The sequence below is a fragment of the Daphnia pulicaria genome, chromosome 6 (genome assembly GCF_021234035.1).
Source record: "Daphnia pulicaria isolate SC F1-1A chromosome 6, SC_F0-13Bv2, whole genome shotgun sequence".
In the NCBI taxonomy this organism is placed as follows: domain Eukaryota; kingdom Metazoa; phylum Arthropoda; class Branchiopoda; order Diplostraca; family Daphniidae; genus Daphnia; species Daphnia pulicaria.
The window spans coordinates 4,725,103-4,748,494 of NC_060918.1; the positions used below are offsets into that span (position 1 = coordinate 4,725,103).

A 23,392-nucleotide genomic window follows, 5' to 3' on the forward strand; every position below is an offset into this window, starting at 1 on the left:
CCTCAGTTATTTTGTCCAAAAGATGATTGATTCGGACGTTTTCAAATCAATCGATATTCGCGCGCGGTCAGCATCGTCTGGTAATACTTCTATATACTAGTTATACTGGTTATAGTGGGAAGAAAGAAAGATGTCTTTTCTTGGCTCATAGTCGATAGCATTTCCAACACGGAACTAGCGCTAGTATATCCGTACAGACCGGAAGTCAAGTCATCCGGCTGGCAATAATAACCAAAAGAGCATTTTAAATTGATACTCCAATCTAATATAGATTTAATTTCTATCCAATCAAATGATTTTTATTTATTTTACCGGTTTATCTGAAATTGTCCAGGTGATAGTGGCCGGCGGTCTCGACGGATAAGACGAACAGTTGGCTGTGAATTCTTCGCCGATGCGGTAAACCGTTTGCGGCGAATTAATCACCGGTGAATCTCTCGGTGGAACTGCCATCCAAATAGAAAAGAACACAATCAATATATAACGGGGAAGAAAAAATAACCGATACAACACGGAACGATGTATTATTATAGACCCTCAAATATGGGTAGTTGCGTTTTGAAAATTGACTATCGATTCCCAACAATTACCGGGGTAGGAAATAACCCCGTCTGTTCAAGTTATTTCGATTCCGTTATTATTATACATGCGCGCGTGTTACATGTTGCAACATGTACAGTAATATGTACATGTATACATATCGGGCCGGCATATTTATGCGCAAAAGCAGAGCATTCGAAATCGAAATGTCCGTTCTAATCTGATGCTCAGTCGACTGGGGCGGAACTCGAATCCATGCGTCATATACAGCCGTGATGCGCTGAGTATATACAATTTCAGATAATGTCTGCTGAACGATAGGGCAGCACAGCAGCAGAGAGAGTAGACGAGTTATTCACAGTTGGCGGAGCCCGCCGCTGTTGTGCAAGTGACAGTTAAGAACCCCGCCCGCCCGCGCTCACTCGTCCTCTGCTGCGCTTGTATAACCTATATACCATTCTTTTTACTCTCACTCTCGGTCTCTCCCCTCCAGCCTTTGCCGGCCCCTGCTATGTGCCTGTGCCTGTTATGTACCATCGAACCCACATATTGTGTTAGATTTCAATCAGCTAATGGTGTTCTGATCTGCTGCAGCCCACACTCTCAACTGCTATATCGAACTGAGCTCTTTGACGGTATATACATACTGCATGGGCGGTGTATAGAGACGCCAGCACGGTTCACTGGGCCTTTCACACTTTGCAGTCATCAACACTCGCACCCCGAGAGTTCCCCACCAAAAAAAGAGAAGCCGCGCAGAAGAGATTTCTTCAAGAAAAGACGTCGCCAATGTGTAGGAGGGCGGCGGCGTCGGGCCCAGCACGACAGATGATGTTTTGTATCGTGTTTTCGTTCATCAGTAGCCTTTTGTTTCATATAGTATATAGACCGTGCGGTATATGTAGTCAAAGAAAAACGGAATGCTGAAAAGGTCTACTCTAGACGGTATATACCCAACAGTCGACGCTGCTGATGGTAGAGCTCTTTTGTATACGCCCCGCATTTAAGCCGAGATTCATCATCAGTCTTAATTCAAAAGTCCCGCGGCGCATTCGTTTTTTTTTCCTGATTATATATCAAAATGGCAGCATTCGGTTGGTGCGGTCACTTGATTTGAGTATTCACCATTTTCTTTGAAGCTCTATAATTTGGTTATTTTTCACGAGCTCCGAATACTACGACTCGGCGTCTTATTCATGTATAGGAATATACTAGGCTTAAAGTTAATTCGATCGAATATTTTTTTCTGAACGCCCTTACCTACGATGCTCATTTCAGCGATGTCGTAAACGGTTTGGAAATTTGGTGATTCCGCTGAGACTTCACACTTGTAGCGACCCTGTTGGCATGAATAAATATGACGTGTAAATTATGACAATTCGATGAATGAATTGAAATTGTGGGAAATCACCTCGCTCTTTAGGTTCAGATTATCCAGGACCACTTGGTTTTGATCGGAGGCCGCCAACTAATAAAACAGGATGAAATTAAACATAACATTTAAAAATTAAATACAAGCGGAAGAACGTGTGGACCCAAGTGTTTATAATCAACAAGGAAATAGAATGTTGCGGAATGTAAAAAGAAACTAAACAAACGAGTTTGTTTGACGTGAAAACTGTTGACTTAAAAAACAAGTAAAAGCGGAACGAAAATAAGAAGCTCGAAACGAATGAGAAGACAAGCCATCGATCAATCAGTCATCAGGCGATGTTTTATTTTAGAATTGGAAAGGACTGACGATTGAAAAATACCTTTAACCAAACTACGTATGTTTTATATATCATTCTTTTAAAAAATGTAGCCCTGGGGTTCGGTTTGCTTACGTTAACTTGGACTCCTTCGACGTTAAATGTCTGGGCCGGAGGATTATCTTTTGGCACCACACGGAAGAATTCTTTGCCACCTGAAATGTTATTATGTAACAATACCGATAAGTCAACCCGCTGGAAACCTAATAAGCTGAATAAGTCTGCTGTATATATGTGGCGAGCGGGTCAATTTATACCTTTGTACCATTTGACGGAATAAAGGGTGTCGCCTTCCATTTCGAACCGGCAGCCCAGCACGGCCGAACGGCCCCTTTCCACTTCGGTTGGCACTTGCACTTGCAGTAGCTTTAGACCGTCGACGCCGTCATGCCAGCCACACCCTATCAATATAAACATGGGATTTATAATGAAATGAATGTTAGCGCTGCTGGTGATTTATCACTTGCATTTAGAGAGACGCTAGATAACATGCAACATTATATTTATAGTTAAATCTCCAATAATGCCAAGTCCTTATTATTTCATATATCCTGTAGTATACTGTACAAGTGGGAAATTCAGTTCGCCGTTAAGCTTAACACGAATTAAGGTCTCTGTCTGTTAATAATAAAAATGAGCAGGGATATCGTGAATCAATAAAGCTATCATTTTACTAATTCTCCTTAATTTTTTAATGGGACGTCAGCTCTCAGCTCCGAGGGAAACATTTCGCTGCGTCAAAAGACGAGAGAAAATTTGCGACGAATTCCGCTTTTTATTTTCCCACTCTAATGCATATGCTGGGCGGGAGCTTATGCAGACTGAGCTAGAGTGTAATAATAATTGAGTTCTCAAATCGGGTAATGTGCGCTGTAAATAACAATCAAAGCTCATATGCATCCGTCTATTAAATCTAAGCCCCTTTTAAAAGAAAAAGAGAGGGAAATAGAAGAACCTGACGGACTTGACAGAAAAAGGATCTAGCCTAGCGCAACCAGCATCAATTCGTTCATGAATATTTGTTGCGGAACTGTGGACTATGCTAAATCGGGAGAGGCGGTAAAAAGCGTCGCGATAAAAACTCGATAGAGTGCCTATATATACAGATGTAATATAGCGTCAAGTGGTGTGTACAGCTGTAAACAGATCACTTCTTCTGATGATTCTGAGGGGGTGTAGATTACTTGTTTTCCTTTTTTTATTTTTGCGGAAGCGAGACTTTGAATCGGCAAGATGGCGACATCAAAGAGAGATGCACCATCCACTCAGACATATATATTTTGTATTTAAATCAGCATCTGGTGTTTCTACGCAGCATATGTAGACTAGACACACGGTTGGTGTACGGTATACGGCCGTATTGGTATACGGCCGTACGGCGCTATACTTGTACTACATTTACGCATGTTTAACGTATGTGGTATTGTGGTATTGAGTAAGAATACGTTGCACATTCAACGACTTGTTCTTGAGATCCGTCGGCTATTGTCCCTTCTTGGACTCTGCTGGATGGGCTCCTTCAGCACTTTTTTGTTTCCGACCGCGTGCCATTCGCTTATAATAATCAGAATTTATCCATTCTTAGATATATATAGTATGGGTTCTTTTGATCTTTAGGATAGGCCACAGACAGCTGGGCAAAAAAGGCTCGCCTGACTATTTCATTTCGGTTGACACTTTTATAGTCGCATGTAAATCAATGAATTTCATTCAGCAGCACCAGCTCTATATATGTATTGTATATATATAATAGTAGTATATAGTACTCTCCCCGCCTCCATAGAGCGAGGCTATACAACAGGGAAGCACGTCATAATACAGATTTACTTACATTGGTTTACATGGTTAAAATATTCACATGCTACTTCCATAAATGTCTCCGTGATACATAAAGCTTTTTGTCCCCGCCCGCGCGCTATTACATCAGCTTTGAAAACGCCATAGAGTGTATTATTCCCTCTATAGAAATTGTGTTTTTTATTTCTTCTTCTTTGTAGTTTCGAATTCTAATTATTTTAGAATTGGCTTCAAAGAACACGCGGACGAATTCTCCGGTTTGTGTTAAGACCATATTTTTGGCAGCCCATTATTTATTAAAGATATGTCGTATATCATTAACTATCATTCGATGACGTCTACAGTTTGTAGGGAAATGACGAAACAGACGGTGCCCTCCCCCCAAAAAATGCCACAGCCTATTACTTTATTGTCTCGCCATTATTCCAGCTGAATGTGAAGAAAATTTTTGGAAAAAAAAGTAATGACGTAACATTTATTTATTTGAGTGCCGCGGAGTAGGGATAGTACAGTCTGGCATATAAAACAAATCTCTGCGAGAGCCGCAGAAGTACCATTCTTGTCGAGACTCTAGTCTTATATGCTGCGATCCGGCCATCCATCAAACGACGATGACGTGCACAACGAGCGATTCATCAAGTCAAGTGAGCTGTGAGCTTTGAAAGTAGACTTCTTATAATATCCCAGACGGACTCTACTCACTCGTACACGGATCTGTGTGGCTGATTGGGCTCTATCATAAGGCATGCACGGTACTATATTATAGTATACCTGCCGTCTTTTATGTGGTCGCCCCCAAATCAAAAAGATTCGTTTCTATATATTATATTTCTATTTAATTCATTGTTCAAATTCGACCGAAAAGTGGCTCAATTATTTTTTTGGAGACAATCAAGTGCTCACGTATTATATTAAACCGCCAAACATATATGCCGTTTTCAGATGCTCCGTCTGTAGATAAGAAAAAATGTTTCGCATCCAAGAAGATCACCACACACTGCTGCAATTGACACTGGCGTCGTCGACTTTTGAAACTTATTTCACGTGTGTTAAGAGCGCGTCTATATAGGCAGCAGCAGCACGCGGGAGTGTGCGGATAACAAGGCCCGATTTGATCAAAAAACATTTGATGAAAGCGACGGTATGTCTACGTCCTAGAGTTTGGTATATACAGACAAACAAAAATCTACCCCAAGAAGGGCTGGTTATGTTTTTTCTTTTAAGTTGATAGACGCGGGAATTTCGTTCAACTTTTCAAGTTGTTTCAATGGTAGGAATAAGAAGGAGCAGCAAACGTGCTTCGAAGTCATCGAAATAAACATGAAAGGTGGAACTATAGAAAAGGTAAAGAACAAAAGCCAAAACGACAATACGAGAAGAGTTGGCTATGTACAGCATGGTAAGGGTGAAACTAATAGGGAAAAAGTAGAGTAGTAGTGAACTACGCCGCCAGCAGAGGATCAGTCGAGTGATCAACACGAGTGCCTTATTTTTCATACCATTCGAATAAATCTTTAAAATAAAAAAATAAATAAAAACAGATTTGTTTGCAGGGGGAATCGATGAATGAACTTTGTGTGTGTATGTGTGGGGAAATCGATTGGCTCGTTTATAAAAGCAAAGACAAAACTCGAGAGCCAACGGAGGACTCGGTATACTATATAACTTGCACAGCGATCCGGCGATTAGTTTTCCTCTATAGAAATTTATATACCGAGGATTGGCAAACGGTTTCAACTTCACAGAGTTCCATCCGCGGCTTCAAAACACATCAAGACACGTGCCCTGAATGTTGTCGAGTGGATTTCGGATGGCCAGGATTTTTTTCTTTTTCTTCCTGTGTCCTATTGCTCTTTTGTGATGTGGGTTTGTGATTCATCTCTTTGTATATAAGCAGCCGCGATCGATTGAAAACAATTGGTAGCCAGTTGGTTGGTTTCGTCGATAGTTTATGGTGATGGCCACGGTTAGTGGTTTCATTGATGTGAGACATCACTGTATAGTAGGTACACGCAGCCAACAGATCACCGCTGACAATAAGAGCAATCAAATGTATACACACACAGCAGGACGACTGAGTTAACTTTGATTGCGGGTGACTGCATTTGGAGCCGGAGAACAACATCTGAACCGTCCAAACAATGCCCCTGTTTATATATGTTTAGACGTAGTGTGTATGTGCTTGGAAGCGATAAGTTAAGTAATGACACGATCAATTGCGCTTCGGAGTTAAGATTATTATTTTCCTCCGCCCCGGAGTATTTATCTACACAATTAAACGGCAATAATTGTTATACCGTTTATAGAATAATTAACGCAATTCATCCGAAATAAACTTTTAGTGTAGTGATGTATGATCGCCTAGCTCTCGAGGAAGTGTTGTGACACTTGTTTGCCAATTGTCATTTGCCAATTGCCATTTCAAATGGCAAATGGTTACGCAACGTAGGCAATCTAGCTTGTCAGCTAAAGTGGCGCAATGGGTATCATAGGCAATTCATAGAGAGAGAGTGACGACAATAAGACAGCTGTCTAGACAGTCGGGAAATAGTTCATCACTTAAGAATTCAACGCGCTTGGGCTGGGCGTGATTTAATATGCGGCCTTGGCCGACAACAACTTTGTGACGAAAAACAAAACATCCAAGTTCAAAAGATTTTTTTTTAAATTACATAAACGCGCGGGCTTTTTTTCTCTCTCTCGTCTGGATGACCCTGACATAAAATCGTTAAATCGATTTTGAATGTGCCATACATCAAAACTCTATAATAATGGGTTCATCCCCTTTTGTGAACCAATGACGGCTGGAACGTTTTGACCACCTATTATATAAAGTTATTTATAGGAAAGTGAACGGATACGCCCTGCATATAATTTCAAGTTTTTTGTTTAACCCCCAGTCAAAATACGCAGGAGTTGCAATCATAAAGAATGTGGGTGTATTTTATTCAGAAAGCTCACAACATTCTTTTATTTTGTATAGCCAAAGGCCATTAAAAGTTGTTTTTGTCACAGTGCAGATTTTGTCAATCATCTGTTGTGCCAACCTCCTTTTCACATACAGGAACTTGTTGCCAGCGCTACAGTATAATCAAGGAAAGTAAAAGGAAACAATTTGATTTCCATCTGAATAATGAAACAAACTTCTCCGTTTTTTCCCCTCCGCCGTCAGCTTATCTATCCAGGTGTATCTATCCATCGGAACTCTATCAACTGGATGTCGAAACGCACCTTTTATTTTTCCTTTTTCCTGCTATATCGAGTTTCGATATACACGGAGCGTGCGACACGACAAAGTGGCGAAACATAGGCCCACCCCCGTACACAGTTGAAGGAAAAATATAAGAAAAGTTTATAACAAAAATAAAAAAAAGAAAAAGGGCCAACTCTCCCATATATTTTTGCATAATCAATACGCCTTCCACTTTTTATTTTTTCGTGGAGTATAAAAGGGCGTTTCGATCGGCTGGTTGAACATGAACGCGCCAAGTCTCCGGTTGGAAGCGAAGTGTATAGAGCAGTATAGCAGCATCACAGCGTTGACAAGACACACTCGATTCAAAATGAAACTCGTTCTGGTAGGTGATTTCCGTGTCATCGCTTTCGGTTTAGTTCGATAAGTAAAAACAACCGTCTCTAATGCGCTCTGATTGCACGCCCGTTTCGCCTTCACTACTACGCAGTAGGCAGTAACAACCTTTTAGATCGATTCTTTCTATCTATAGGCTCCATATAGAAGTAGTTTTTTTTTTCCACACTCGTGCAGCTTTTTTATTTTTAATATCTGTATATTATTATTATTACGCAATCCTACTTTGAAATAAGCTATAGTGTGTATACTACGGCACATGTATATTGCATAAATCAGTTGTATTTTCCGCTTGGACGGATCGAGATGGGAATTGAATGAACTTCAGGATATTTAGTTCTCGTCGACTTTTTCAGTTTCATTCTTGTATATTATTTACCCACGAAGCCTTTTATCGGTACACTTATTTTTGTGCGCCAAACTTTGATTTTTTAAATTAATTTTTTAGATGGCTTTGGTTCTGGTGAGTTTGGCATTGCTGTCACCGATTCGTGCTGATGAGAAAATGAACAAGGATTCGGCTGCTGACGATTTCGCTGCCGGAATGGAAGGATTGAACGTTGACGAGACCAAACATCGGCCAATCTACATCCTCCCCAGACCATTTCCGGTTAGCAATTTGTCCTAATAATATTGACTAAAAATGCCTCTTTCAATTTTCAATTCAATTTTAATCATTATCGATTTCTTATTCTTCTTATCTTATATAAAGGTTTACGGCGGCTACGGCGGATACGGGGGTCATGGTGGATACGGTGGATACGGCGGGTAATTAAAATAAGGCTTTTTATATTAAAACGTTTTTCTTGTTAAATGAAAAATGAAATGAAATTTTTTGAACTATAGGGGTTATGGTGGTTACGGCGGCGGTTTCGGGTAATTTTAATTTACTAAGAAAACAATAATCTTTCGTGCTTTGCTAAATTGATGTACGTGTTTTACTTTTTGCAGAGGCTACGGCTATGGTCACAGACCATTTTACGGTTAAAAGGATAACGACTACTTGACAAAAATGGCTCTCTTCTGACTCCCTTTTCCAATTATTTCCAAGTGGCGTCTTCAGCTAAATGTAGTAATTTTTGATATCCGGATAACGTCATTTACCTTGAACACAATTACATAACAAGTGTTTTGATATCTCAACTTGTGAAAAATCCCGGTGCCTTATTCATTTAGCAAATACAAAACTGTTTCGCTTTTTAATTGCTTGCGTGTTTTTTAATACTTTCATTCTTTTTCGGATGATTGACAAAACATCAGCGGCGTAGAATACGTGAGTCTATTTAACGATAGAAACAATTAGCGAATATTTACATTCATTTGCCGTACCAAAAAAAAAATATTTCAACTTTCCAAATCTTTCAATTAACTTGTCAAAAGGTTGAGAACTCCACTACTGCTGAGCACTAAAAAATAACAGTCCAAGCCTATAAATTGCGTATAAATCCAAAAGCTGCTAGGATATACCAAAACTGGTTTGGATTCTTTCACGGGCATGTCACGAACGATAACACACAAGGTCATGACAATGCGCTTTTCGCAGTTCAAGAGGATGAATTGACAGATAATTAGAGAGCAATGACGTGATTAGATTAACAAGTGCAGTAGCAAGTCGTTCACAAATTTGCTTTGTGTCCTTTGTTGGCATTGTTAACTTCTTTTCGCTTCTGCTATTTGTTCTCAATCCATTAACAAGTGCGAAAAAGAGACGAGCAATTTCTTCCTATACAGCCTCAACTATTTTCCACTATTTTCCTTGTGTACAATTTACGTCATGTCAAATTTGCTGCAGGGCGTGGGGCGGACCAAAGTTTCTTCCAGAATAAAGTGGCATATACCGGTATAGTCTATATACGGTCGAAACGACTGTGCACGTATTTCTCTCTTACGGTCCCTGATAATTGGAAATCTTTATCACTTAATTGCATTCATCCCCCCTCCTCTCCCCGTCGTAACTGACATCGAAACTTTTTGGGGGCGTACTGTAAGGTCTGTTGGGTACGGGCGGATAGCGCCCGGAATTCAAAAGTAATTTCTCGCTTCTGGGGGGAAAATTCCATTGGTTTAAAAATAGTCGCCATTGCGCTACAAACACATTCTGTTGGGTTGCACAAAGTTCTGTGCATGATATTATGCCATATGTACGTACTTTCAAGCGAACGCATTCGATGACAAATAATGCACCCAAAAATGCAAGGAGTAATAACAAATTGAAGACGAAATGAGCTCTGAAGAAGAGCAATTCGGCAAATAAAAAGGGGGAAGTAAGAAACCTTTTTATTATGCCAGAAAATGACTTTATTTATTACCGAACAGTCTGCTATTTCTTTTTTGCTGATCGCTGTCTGTTTTCTACAGCCAAAGGTCATCTCTGTCGGAGAGAGGGAGAGGATATGTAGAACAACCAGCCTTCTTTCTCACACGATTTTTCCCTACATATATATAACTAAAAGAAATCCAGTCTCTTGCCTTCTGTTGTCGAAAGAGTCTTAGAAAGAAAAATTCTCCTGTTTGCGTCACTATACAAGCTGAAAGATTGCCAATAACCTAAAACGTCTATAGACATGACGGTAACAAAAAATCAAATATGCATCAGAGAATTAAAAAAAAAATTAATGAAATGTGAGAAATTTGTTTTTCTTTTCCAGAGAAAAAATATATCTGTCGACATTCAGGAGAGCGAGCCGATTCGGGGTATTGTAATTTCAAAGTAGTTTGTAAACATCCCACGTGCGCGCATCTGCTTCCAACACGGACATTTTTATAATATACAATAGTTGAAAATCAACTCACTTTTGTCTATATGTATATAAAGAGTATAAATGCGAAGGAGGTAGCAAGGGGCTTTATATACCTTCTATAGCGCCAAACTTTTCACACAAAGTTGGAATGTTCGTCCTACTTTTTTTGTGTGTGTGTTATGATTTTTGTAAAGGGGCTTTTATAATCACATAATGCAGTCAAAACGGATTTCGGCTCGCGCCTGAACCTCGGTCGCCTCACACGCCGGTGGGCGCTTGAACTTGTGTCTAATAAATATTATCCAATCGTGTGTGGGCCAAATCTTTTGTCAGCAGATCAAAATCCTTCGCCAAATACAAAAAATTCAGGTTTGTCACATGACGAGCGTTAACCTTTAGAGATGGAGAGAAAAAAAAAGGAAAGTGGTGGACTTACTAATGATTTGAACTAGGCCTTACCGGCGTTACATAATTATTGAGTTCACCGTGGTAGACCCACACCTGCCAAATGAAAAAAGCACAGCTGTGACACAGTATATAGCGATGGGAAATCAGCTGTTTCCACTTTCCATCTCACCTCGAGTGTGGGACGAGTTTGGAATGATTAAAACGCTTTTAACATTTGGGAATTAATTCCAGTCCACGAAGGTCACACGAAAGACTTTCACTGATCTAGTCATCCTTTATAAACCGAAATCATCACCGTAGATCAACTCACAACTGTTCGACACATCGACAGCAAAGCTTGAACATATCCAACTACTTTCCTAAAAAATATCAACATGAAATCTTACGTAGTAAGTCACTGCAAATTCATTAAATAATTTTTCTTTTAAAACAAACTGATCGATTTCTGTTTAAACAGATTGCGGGTTGGATCGTGTTGCTCATCGGAGCCCTGTGCTGCCTGGCGGTCGAAGCCAATCCTGCGACAGACTTGGAGAAGCCGGCCGGAATTCTGAGTCCCGATAAGAAAGAGCTAGCCATGGAGGGAACAGCGGACCAGTCGCCAGCCGAAACTAAGCACTGGTGGTGGTACGGAAAGGAGCACGACTGGGACAAGAAAAAGCACGGAGAACATCACGGCGAAAAATGGGAAGGAAAACACAAGAAAGTCTGGTGGTGGAAATGGTAAAAAGAGGAGACGATGAGTTCCAATTATATAATACCGATTATTGTTCAAAGTGTTGTTTATGTGTACGATTCCCTCCCTCTAATTTAGTGTATTCATTCTGATCTTTTGTGGTTTGAGTGTGCGTTGTACTACTGACATTGACAGTTATACTGACCGACTTCCAAGTACTATAACAAACAACGAAACGAGCAAGTAGTTTGTCTCAAGTCTGATCTGTTGTGTACTCTTTTGGCTGCCCCTCTGTTTCCATGGCAACCAAAATGTCAAAGCAAAACAAAACCAAAATACACTCAATTATTGAAAACGAATCGGTATTATTTGAAACTTATATTCCTACTGGGACTTGAATATCGACACGAAAATTCAAAAATGCGATGATGTAAAATCAAAATTTGTGGTCCGTATAACAATTTAGCGCAATTATTAATATATCTGGAACGAACTCGTATATATACTATCTCAAGTCAATGAAATATCTCATCTCATATCATCTGAAATTCTATGAACCTCTCGATTGAATTTGAAATTTTATTACTTGGCAATTCTGAGTTGACGCACACTCAAACTGCTGCGCCTTTATCGTCAGTCACGTGCGATTGCTGATGTGACTGGGCATGCGATTGAGTTCTAAAAAAAGAAATCGCTGCCTAATATGCTGAGCGCATCGATTGTGTTCAGCAAAGTAGCAAACATCAAGTATGCTATTTATAGTTATTACATAAACCGCCATCTATTATATATTATGGATGGAACATTGACATATAAATTCGATTGTTGGCTGTTTCATGACTCTATATAGTTTGTTTGATCCAACAATTTTGACTACACATTTTGAACTATAAGACGCACATTTGTAAACCGACAATGTCCAGTCTGCCATTTGTATACGCAGTTGACTTCCAAAAAGCAAATTCAGCCGCGTTGTATGAATTATGTGAACTTAAACCGCAGTTTATTTGGGTCTCAACTGGAATCCAACATGTTTTATCAGGTGGAAGTTATACTTGACGACAAACTGAATAACATATAACTTGTCTTAAACGGTTATATATTCAATACACGCCGGCTATATATATATATCTAGCTATATACTTTATTGGGAAATAAATATATAGTATATGACATGAACAACTATTTGTTTTTTGTTTGTTTGTTTGTTTTGCGTCATATATTCTATTTTTGGTTCTACTCTTATTCAAGTTCACTCTGCGACTATGTTACGCGGCGAATTTTATTTATTACGAAAAAGTTGTCGTCATTCGACTAATATGAAATTGCTGAACCGGAAAACAAGAGTCATAATTACTATTATATACGTTGCAATCCACCCGCTGATATGGTTAGTATACTATTCAAGTTCGAGCCGCATATGTGGCAATATAAAAGTTGTAGCGATACACAGATAGAGTCGAACAAAATAATTTCCCCCCTTTCGTGATGAAAGGGAGAAAACGACTGCGCTATTCTTTGACATTCAAACATTGCTTTGACGGTCTCGTTCAATAATATTCCTGCGCTATAGTTGCGCGATGGAAATCGGCCGAATGTTTCCAATAAATAACACAGGGCACACATATAAATAGATAAATGTACGATACGCAGTTTGTCTCTGCAGTGGTGAGGTATACCGGAAGTCAAAATAGGCGCTAGCGACAGGCGCGCGGGTGATAAGCCAACAGGCAAAAGGGATTGGATCAAATCAAAACAAATGGGTATCTATTTGATTAAATCATTGGCGGTGGGGGAGAGACGCGGCGAAGCCAGTCGACTATGTGGGAGCTTCTCTGCTGGCAGTTTTATCGGCGCGTTGATTCGATCAAGACGAAATAGAAGAAACATGTAGAGAAAGTGGGGAAAAACGGAGGAGAGCCAAAGCAATTTGTCAACTCTCTTATATATATAGCCAGCAGCAGCAGCAGCACTTTACTGCGGTATTGCGCAACGAGGAGAGATTCATATCCATCCATATAGATATGCTATGGCTATATAGTTTCCTCCATATCCTTTTTTTTCCAGTTGATGGACTACTATCTAAGCGGCGGCATTTGCTTGCCCATCTCTTTCCATTTCGACTCGTTTCTAATGAATTTCCAGGCCATTCTCTTGGAGTGGGAGACACCAATCAGCCGCGCGTAAGTATAAATATACAAAATTAGAATTTAAAAATAAAAATGGGATCATACGAAATAGGAGAAGGAAACGGAGAAAAACGGGATCAAAGTTCAAGGCAAGAGACTGACCACTCCTTTTTTTAAGATCCCCCACGACCTAAAAAATTCTTCTTGGGCGAGTGGCGCCCAAAGTTTTTTTGAAAAAAATGGCGGGATTTTCAAACGTCTTTTGGGGTTAACATTTATTGATGTTTTTGCGCGGTGCGCCTGACAATTAACAAGTCAACTCGTTTGTGTGTTTGTGTTAAAAAGGGCGTCGTCACCCGATTTGCGGGGGGGAATATCATTGATAGATTCGGCGTGATAAAAGGGCCGAGAAAATAGATTGCCTCCAACTCTATGTAGACTATCTAGCTAGACGCCATGGCATGAGACTTTTGGATCGATCGTATAGCCCACACAGCGGAGCTGGAATTAATCAAAAAATAAAAGGAAAAGAAAAGAAAAAAGGCCATGATGTGTAGAATTCCGGCAGCAGCTCTATATGGAAGCACTCTGCCATCCTCCTTCCCCTTTGATCCTCGACCCCGGAGTAACATCATTAAATAATAGAATGTATAAAGCAAACAAGCATATATAGCACAAGCACAAGGACATCAGAAAAACAAAACACAGAACACCCCCCTCCCATTCCATCCCATTCCATCCCGGCTGGATGCTCTTAGAACATGGCACGGTGATTACGGACGGATGAAAAAATAAGAAAGAAGAAAAAAGAAAAAACATCTCCGACACATGTTCTGACGCCTCTCATGATATTGATAGGACCCTCGGGCCATGGCCAAAGGCTTGACATTGTTTTGTAGAGCTAGAAAAAATTGTATACATTCAAGATAAACAAAAACAATCAACAGTAAGGCATCGACAATCGAAACGGAATCTGGGTCGATCGGCTACTGTGAAAAGAAAAGGAGTTTTTCTACATATGTACATTAACACTGCGTCAAATGATGACAGAGTAGACATATGATGATGCTCTATACGCGCTGTCTGTAATTCACAGCATTAATATAAATTGAGTTTTGATTAGAAATGATCGGACAACCAGCGGCGGTGGCAACTATTTCCCCCGTCAATTGATATTACACAAGTTGATGAAAGATTTAATCTTTGATTTACGTGTGTCTATCGCTGCGAATTGACGTTTCCGAGAGGATCAACGACCTGCTGCTGCCAGACGGTTCCCAAAAAGTTTTACGGTTAGACGCCGCCGCTAGGCGCTAGCTGATCCAATAAATATGTATTAAGACGGACTAGGAAGTAAAACGTCAACTTGTCCTAAAAACCGGATGTATCTTTTTTTCCTCCCTTGTTTTCTCGCGGCTGCTCTGGTCATCTCTGCGATGGCCAGCGGGGGGAGTTGAAGAACCCGCTGGGGCGCGATATCAAATGAAAGGATCACCCGCGCCAAATAACCTATTGCCCAGCCGTCATTCACCCGCTCGCGATGAAACTGACATCTATACCAGAAAATAAGCGAGGGTGGCATATATATCTAGTCTGGTCATCTCTATCGGCATCCAGCTACTATATTCGAATTCACTAGTACTATATTTATTAGTTCGCCGTATAACCTCGACTATAGAGGGTACACCCTTTTATATTAACCAGCGACAGCTGTGGCCTTTCGTTCAAGTTCAGTATGTTCTTTTTATTTTTCCTTTACTTTCCGGGGTCTATTGTTTGCTCCAATAGACTATATGACACACCACACCGAGAAAGTATTAGAGTACTTGTACTACCACCACCAGAGTTCAAAGAGAATCCTACACCCGCGCGCACCATTCAAAAATATATAAATAAGAAAGCGGAGAATAGACGTTCCAGTTCCAGTGTTTGTGTATAGACGAAGAGAGGGGGGTTTCCTTTTGGCATCAACAATCAAAGAATAATAACCCCCCCACAACATATAAATAGAACATACTAGGAACTGGCCATCGTTGACAGCAAACGGTCATACACATATATATACTATACGCAAGAGTCTCTGCTTGAAATCAATGGGATATCCCCTTGCGTTGTGTCTGTCTGTCTGGGGCTGGCGCTGGCTGGCTGGCTGACTGCTGTGTACACACTAACTAATTGTTATGAAGTGTAAGTGCAGCTTTTTCCCTTCTTTTTGGCAGCAGCAGCAGAGCTCTGCTATGAGGTTCATTGTATCAAACTCGCGTGTGTGGTGATGGCCATCTCCACAAGTCTACGCTGCTGGGAGGCTCTTATGTTCCCTCCTCTCTCTCTGCCACACATGTCGTCTATGCAATGCACAGTTTTCTTTTCTTTCCTTTTTTCACACAATCTTCTTTTGTGTTGTCTCTCTCTCGCCGTATAAATGTGTGTGTGTGTGTTCTTTCCGTCTCTCTTTTTTTTATTATTAGGAGCCGCGTAGTAGTGTAGTAGTAGGGAGTAGTAGTATAGGAGCAGCTAGGAGCGCTGATGTTTCGAGATGGCACGACCAGACATGGGGAACGTGATGGTCCATTGGCCACCGCTATATTGTCATGACTTACTCGAATAATACACATTATACATAGTTGCATTTTTTCCTTCTTTTCCTTTTTCTCTTTCTTTATATATTCGAGACTGCTGTGGGTCTCCCACAATGGCCGACTGCCAAGCCATTCAGTTTTGAAAATAAACTTTTCTCTTTTTTACTTCCAACCCCCCAAAAAAATTACTTTTTGCAAGAAGAAGGAGAACTTTATATACACACACGGACGTACGTATATTATTTGAATTCAACTTGGCATTTGAAAATGGGCCGGGCGAGCGCAGTTTTTGAGGTTATTGTTGCTGGGGTCGGGGTCTCTTCTATATAGGCCCGGCGGGTCCCGCACAAGAAGAATGATGGACACAATGGAATTCCAGCGGGCGGTTACACGCGGTTGGTGGGGGGAAGCAAAAGTGGTTTCATCAAGCGGGCGGTAAGAGCGCGTGATATACTTGAGGCTATTTCCCGAATCCCGCGCTACAGAGAAGAAGAAGAATAAATAAATAAATAAACAAAAATGGCAGGGGGGACCGAACGCTTAAAAGACGAGCTGTTCCATCAGCCGACTGCTTATTTAGAAAAGCTGATGGTCCTGTGCTGTGTGCTGTGAGCAATATCTTCAAAGTTGCAAAGTGTTTTTCAGGATATGGCGACGGCGGCTCTTCTCACGAAAAAAACGGACGTTTTTTTTTACACCCCTGCCCGTCGGACGACGGCCGTTTGCGCCGAATCCGAGTGTGTCGCTTTTTTCATTAGTCTGTGCTGGCGCGCGCGGGGCCACTTTCCACAAATTTCTTGGATAAGAAATAGAGAGAGCGGAGCGGGCGAGAGACGCGATCGTTGACGTCGTTTCTTGGCCGTCGCAACCGACGACGACTCGCAGTTTTTCCTCCCCGCCAATAAACGTGTTGATACGCTTGCCGCACGGATTTATACATCCCACAATCTACTATTATGTTCACAGCACAGCCCTTTTGATATTGGTTTCAAACGGGGAAACAAAAAAAAAGCTTAAATATACGGCGATATCCTTCGTCGAACCCGATTCCTCGTCAAATATTCAACTCACAAAGTTGGCCCATTTGATACATTTTTCAAATGAATAAATATCTACTCGAGATCTTTAGAGTGGAGTCCCAAACTTAGACGACCCCATCTCGATTTGGTGATACACACACAAGTTGATATAGAAAGCAAGGGATAAATCAAATATAATAGGAGCTATAAATAGAGCGCGCACTTGCATGCGAAATCAACGGTACTATATAGCCCTGGTGAAAACCACACACAGCACAATCATCGAGCTCTTCTTCTTCTTCTTCTCTCAGCGGCGTGCCTATATCTATTTTATTGGCTGAGTGTAAAGTTTGGCGCGCCGGGGATCTCTCTATATAGTAACGTCGCGTGTTGGGCCAGAGTTTCGGGCGTGGAGAGACGATGAGAGAGAGACTATCCCGATGCAGGAGCAACACTGACTGATCGAGTGAAATAACGGGGCAGCAGCAGCAGCAGCCTATAGAGCTCCCCCCCGCCGCCGCCGGTGCAATAATGATGATGATGAGATGCCCCGCGCTCCGTGATGATGAATGATTGTATTAGCCGCCCCTCTTTGCTTGATGATGATCAATACATTAGAAAGGCCGACCAACCCCTTTTTGCGTGGCGTCGTCCTATAAGGCTTGGTGTGGGGTGCTGCTTGTGTGTATTATGTGACAACGTCGTTTCTTATTATTATTTTCTCTCTCATTTTTTTTGTTTGGTTGTTGTTCGAACCCCTTTTGGGTTGTTGTTGTTGGCGGGGGAAGCTTTCAATATGATCACGAATGACTCGGCAGGAGAGAGAGACGCGGTCTCCGCCGTGCTGTGTTCCCTCAAGGGCGTGGTTGGTGTACACGTATAGACGGAAGTAGCTCTATATGTAAAGAGAGCTAGCCAGGGTGGGGCTCCATCAAGCTGTCGATCTGCCCACTGTGTGTGTGTGTGTGTGTGTTGACCAGACGTCAACATATCAAACCACCAAAGAGCAAATTATATTTTTCGTTGGGCCGGCCACAAGATTTATACAGGATCGACCAGCACCGGGGGACTAGACAGCCAGCCAGACTGACCATCGACAACGGCGATTTTCTAATATAATAAATCTAACGTTATTATTAATCAATTATCAGTTGGTCGTCTATCTATAGATAGATATCCCAGACTGGTCTGGTCTGTCAGTGTCCACATAATAGGTTGCCTTTTAAACCCCTATGGGCCTATATTCTATACACAGCACAGCAGGACGGACATCCAATTGAAAGATGCGGCCCCAAAGATTTCATTATCCCATCGTCCATGGGAAAAATAAGATTTGGGGATGTCTCTATTTATACAGTATCGATTTACTTTTGGATCTATCCAACATCAGAGGGATAGGAAAACCGACGACCCGTATATAACTATATATACCCCCCTCCACCTTAGACACACACACAGACTGTGTGTGTGTGTAGAATTGCCTCTTTTTTTCGATATAATATAAGAACCTCTCATCGCCCATTTCTTTTCTCGTTGGCCAGGATTTTTCCCTTTTGAGTATCCCGCGCTTGTATAAATAAAACATCCGTTTTTCCCATGGTCCAGCCCCAGTCCAGCCGGTCGGCCGACCATTTTCGATAAAACAGTCAACCAGTCAAACCATCACATACAACACAAAAGAAAAAAGAAAGAAAGAAAGTACAGAATGAACAAAAAGGAAACCTGATTCACCAAAGAGAGAGGGGGGTGAAACCTTATATTTTTCAAAGCGCCAGACAGCAGCCGGCCCGCTTGCCCAGTTTGATGGTCGGTATATATCGTCCCTCTTATTTTTATTATTCCTCCTTCTTTTCCTTCCCTTTTTCTTCTTTTCGAACGCGGCTCGTCATCGTGGCCAACAAAAATAACAAACGGACACGCGACCTTTTCCTATGTACAACAACCGGCACGCGCCGTGTGTGTGTATAGCGTCGGCGGGCGCGCCGGCCGCCCAACAATTATGTATAGGACTCCCCACTACTTCCACCAGCAATGGTCCCCCCCCCCCCCCCATTTGCAAAGCTCATTAACTTGATATAGGGCTGTCGCCAACGAGATTAATTAGTAGCTATCTACGGCCGCCCGTCTCTATCTACCATGTTTTGATTGACTGATTCGTGTCCCAAAAATATTAATACCTTCGTCCCAGCAGTAAAGCGGATGATTTACTTTTATTATAAATTTTTTTTCCGTTAGAACTATACTACACAAAACTGGCGTGACTTTAATATGAAAAACAAAGCGACATTGATTAGTCTAAAAGCTTTTTCTTATTTTTTCCTTGACGAATTTAATCAGCACGAGCCGGGGAGATTTAAATATTAAATGACGTCATTTCTGGGCTGTGATGATGTGAACTTAAAACATTGGCGCTCGGCGAAATAGTTTTTAATTCAACGGGAGGAGGGAGGTGATATAATATAAGATGTAAACTTAACCTCACCACAAACCGCCAAATGGTCGAGAGAGAGACAACAGGGATACTAAAAAACAAGCGGAGCTCGGCCATTTGAGATGGTAGAAACGTCTGAAAGTATCAACATGGATAGCTAGGAGAACTAACAAGAATAGTGCATCAGCGGAGCCGGGACAAGAGACGACAAATGGGCGTTCGATTGAATGGATTGAACCGGAATAGAAGAGAATAGAACCAAGGAAAAAAGGCCAGTCTAAATAATACTGAAGAAAGAAAAGAAAAGGAAAAGAAACAAAAAGAAAGGACAAATATATAAAAGGAAAACGAGGGTGGTAAGGAGAACGAAGGATTACGACCATATATACACCAGTCTAGTAGTTGTGAGTGTACAGTAGTAGTCGACATGTACACTCTATAGTTTGACGGGGGGGGGGGGGTCTCCTTTTGCTCCTTTCTCTATATGATGACAATGGATCGTGAAGGGAGAAGAAGAAGAGGATGCAATCATTCCGGCCCGTCGTCTATATTCCAAGACTATTTATTCCATCTATACGCGCTACTAAAGTTTTCCTGTTCATGTCCTTTATTTTCTTATAGTACAACAATGTCGGCCATCCATCCACAAATAAAAACATTGGGGGAACTATCTAGAGGACTATATAGCGGGCGGCACAGCTCTCCGGTTAACTGTTTTGGCCGCGGGTGTGCACGACGTCGACGAGACTGATGTGCACGGCAGGAGTCGCCCTAATAATAAATAAAAAAAATAAAGGGGGAAAAGACAACATATACTACAAGAGAGGGGAGAAGAGAGCAAAGTTGGATCACTGCTGTGCAACTGTTACACGCTGATTATGGATGAGTCAATCATCGTGACTGGCTGTGGAGTGTGTCCACACACATAGGAAGAAGATGGAGCGCGGCTGCTGGATCGAGCGCGCTAACTACCAGGCGCCACTCATCAGTCGTTGGTTCGACACTAAAGAGGTTACACAACATTATCGATAGGAAATAAACGATCGTCGCTCACAGCGGGAGAAAAAAAGAAAAGAAAAATAAAAGAGCGGCCGATCGTTTTGTTATTTCCTCCTCTTGCCAAAACTATTTGTTCACGTCATTCGACGTGTCCCGGTTGATGGAGCGTAGACGCATTATTTATATACAGCGCCGTCGTCGCCGAACGTCGTTTAATCGGCACGTTATGATGACACCCCCGTTATATACAAATTTGTCGCTGATGGAGTCCGATCTATTTTTTATTTTATTTTATTTTCCGACATGTGATATTTAGATTTAAAAGCGATCTGCTTATTTTCGTTCACGTTGTTGTTGACTGGCTGAAGATGTTTGAAGAGTGTCGTGCATAATGGATCACAATTAAGAGGACCTTGATCTCTCCTCCATCCGGTTTTTCTTATATTTTTAAAAAGGAGTGCGGGGGTGTTGCGCATAATGCGCAAGCATGCAAATCGGTTGGGGAAATAACAAAAATAAAAATTCAATGTATAAAGGCGTTGATGTGTCGTCGTTATTCAAAAGTAGTAACGAACAACTTTTAATAATCAAGCGCGCCCACACGTAACTCTTGAGCGCTTACTGGTGAGACTCGGCGCCGAGGAGGAGAGATTAGACGCGTAAATTAGTCGACGCCGTCTAATGTATTCAAATGAATAAAACGAGCTCTTTTGTACATATAGTGTTGCCACTCCGGTAGTTACGGCATACGCATTTGCATATACAGAGACCAACAATGATATACGAAACGCCTAGAACTCGTCTAACGCGAGGGGATACTAATTATAGAAATGGTCTAAATGTCAAACGTTTGAATTTTGGCGCCTTATTTCACAACTGGTTCAAAGAATTGCCACTCAGTCAACTGTTGCTGGGCTCTCTCTCTCTCTCTCCACCACGTTAAAGGCATTACACACAGCCCCGATGATGTTCAAAAAAGAATAGCCATTTGACTCCACCCACATTCAAAATGGAAACACAAATTCCTTGTAGTTGACAGTAGATTGTCCCATCCAATCCGCGGGGCCTCGGTCGTCGTTACACATATGAAATTGCTCTTTTGTCGAGGCAGGTTAATCATCAAGCAACGGGCGGGACCAAATATAGATGATAAGACCCAGATATATTTTGGGACCCGACATATATGCCCAACGGCAAGTTTGGCGCTAAATAGCGACCGGCGAGGGGCTGGAAGGGAACGGAAGTTGTGAGCCTTAACGAGGCGCTTCCTCTCTCATCTTCTCGGTACAGCTCATTGTGTGTGTGTCGCCCATTCAGAAGCCTCTCGAGTTTCTACCGACGTGTCAAGTAACGAATATTACACCTCCAGCCAAACACCTCACATCTCTTTATTAGTCCGTCTTCCACGTATAGGCTATTATGTGTAAGCGCACATCACACCTGGGCCTCTAATTTTCTTTTCAAGATGTGACGAGAACGTTAGGCTTTTTCCGGTGGGGCTGTCCACTTGTGTGTCTTATATAAGAAAGAGGCTGAAAAGAACTTTTTTTCAATTTAGTTGCACATATGACAGTTTGAAAGTGTAGACGCAATCGATATACGTATTTTATCTAAGATTGCCGATGAGTTGGTTGATATTATATATATTGTCTGACATGGATGTGTGTTGGGGAAGGGCCGGGCTTTGATCCGCGCACAGCAGTAGCAGCTGGCCGGAAGTGTGTGTGTATAAGCAGCCATCGTTGCGTGCGTTCATTTGTCCAGTGGGGCGAGGCGCAATCAAAGTTCGGTATGCCTTTGTCATGTGACATGTCAGACCTCCACGGCTCCGGCCCCCTCACTCTTGTCATCTTCTTCTTCTTTGGCTTTCACGCACGACGTGCGGGAGAAGAGCTATCCCATCATACATATAGCTACTACTACTACTCCAACATATTCCTCCTACAACCCTTGTGTTTCCTCATTTCCTTCTTTGATTTTTTAGATTTTCTTTTTTTAAAAAGAGGAAAAAGTTGACATTTCTCTCGCGCGTCTCTTTATAAGGACGCCCACTGATTTACACTCGATCATGTATATAGTGGCGTCGCGTGAAAGGCTCGTCCCGACGTCCGGTGTAGGTTGCACGCGGGCAGAAAAAAAAAGGAAAAAGAAATAAAGACCCGCCCTTTTCTGCTGCTCGCGGAATCTGATCAGAGCCAATGTCTCCCATATGTAGTATAGCTTCTTCCACCCTTTACCCTCCTCCTATTCGGCTGTGGGTCTTTTTTTTTGCTCTATTCCGGAATCCGTAAGACATCAACATTATCTTAACACAATATGCAATCACTCTCGGCAGCACAGTCTACTGCCAGCATCAACTTGATGGATTTCGCCTTATGTGTGTCTAGATCAATGGGCTGGTGGGTGGGTGGTGGGGCTGTAGAGACAACTCCCGTTCAAGATTTCCGAGCCAAATTGGAATTTGAAATCGAGTTAAGCTCAAAAAACGACAATGACATCAAGGCCCTTACAGAAGCGGAGGAGGATAGGCCAGACGAAATAGAAAAGAAATAAAAATACAAAATCTCATTTCGCTCTCGCTCGCTAGATAGATAGATATATAACTCCGGCCGTCTTCTGCTATTCCGTCTGTAAACACAGTGCATCAAATATATTGGCTGGAACGCGGAAAATTCCCTGCCCCCCTTTTTGCTGTTGGACTTTTTCGGGGTCTGTTCGTCGAAAAAGAATTCC

General features: G+C 41.7%; 2 protein-coding genes across 3 annotated transcripts in view; one reads left to right on the top strand and one right to left on the bottom strand.

Moving 5' to 3' along the window:
• Positions 1–23,392, bottom strand: part of LOC124341683 (Down syndrome cell adhesion molecule-like protein 1 homolog) — a 28,854-nt gene that overhangs the window by 2,369 nt on the left and 3,093 nt on the right. For both annotated transcript variants that reach the window (XM_046794614.1, XM_046794615.1), the window contains exons 2-6: positions 2,549–2,692; positions 2,367–2,446; positions 1,952–2,008; positions 1,801–1,879; positions 313–446 (exon numbers count right to left, since the gene is read on the bottom strand). In XM_046794614.1, the coding sequence (XP_046650570.1) occupies positions 313–446; positions 1,801–1,879; positions 1,952–2,008; positions 2,367–2,446; positions 2,549–2,692 (494 nt within the window). The remainder of the gene's footprint in view (positions 1–312; positions 447–1,800; positions 1,880–1,951; positions 2,009–2,366; positions 2,447–2,548; positions 2,693–23,392) is intronic.
• On the top strand, positions 7,548–8,880 carry LOC124341685 (glycine-rich RNA-binding protein 2, mitochondrial-like). The gene is made up of 5 exons (XM_046794616.1): positions 7,548–7,666; positions 8,126–8,287; positions 8,390–8,445; positions 8,524–8,553; positions 8,629–8,880. Exons 1-5 carry the CDS (start codon positions 7,565–7,567, stop codon positions 8,663–8,665), a joined length of 387 nt encoding a protein of 128 aa, XP_046650572.1. The 5' UTR covers positions 7,548–7,564; the 3' UTR covers positions 8,666–8,880.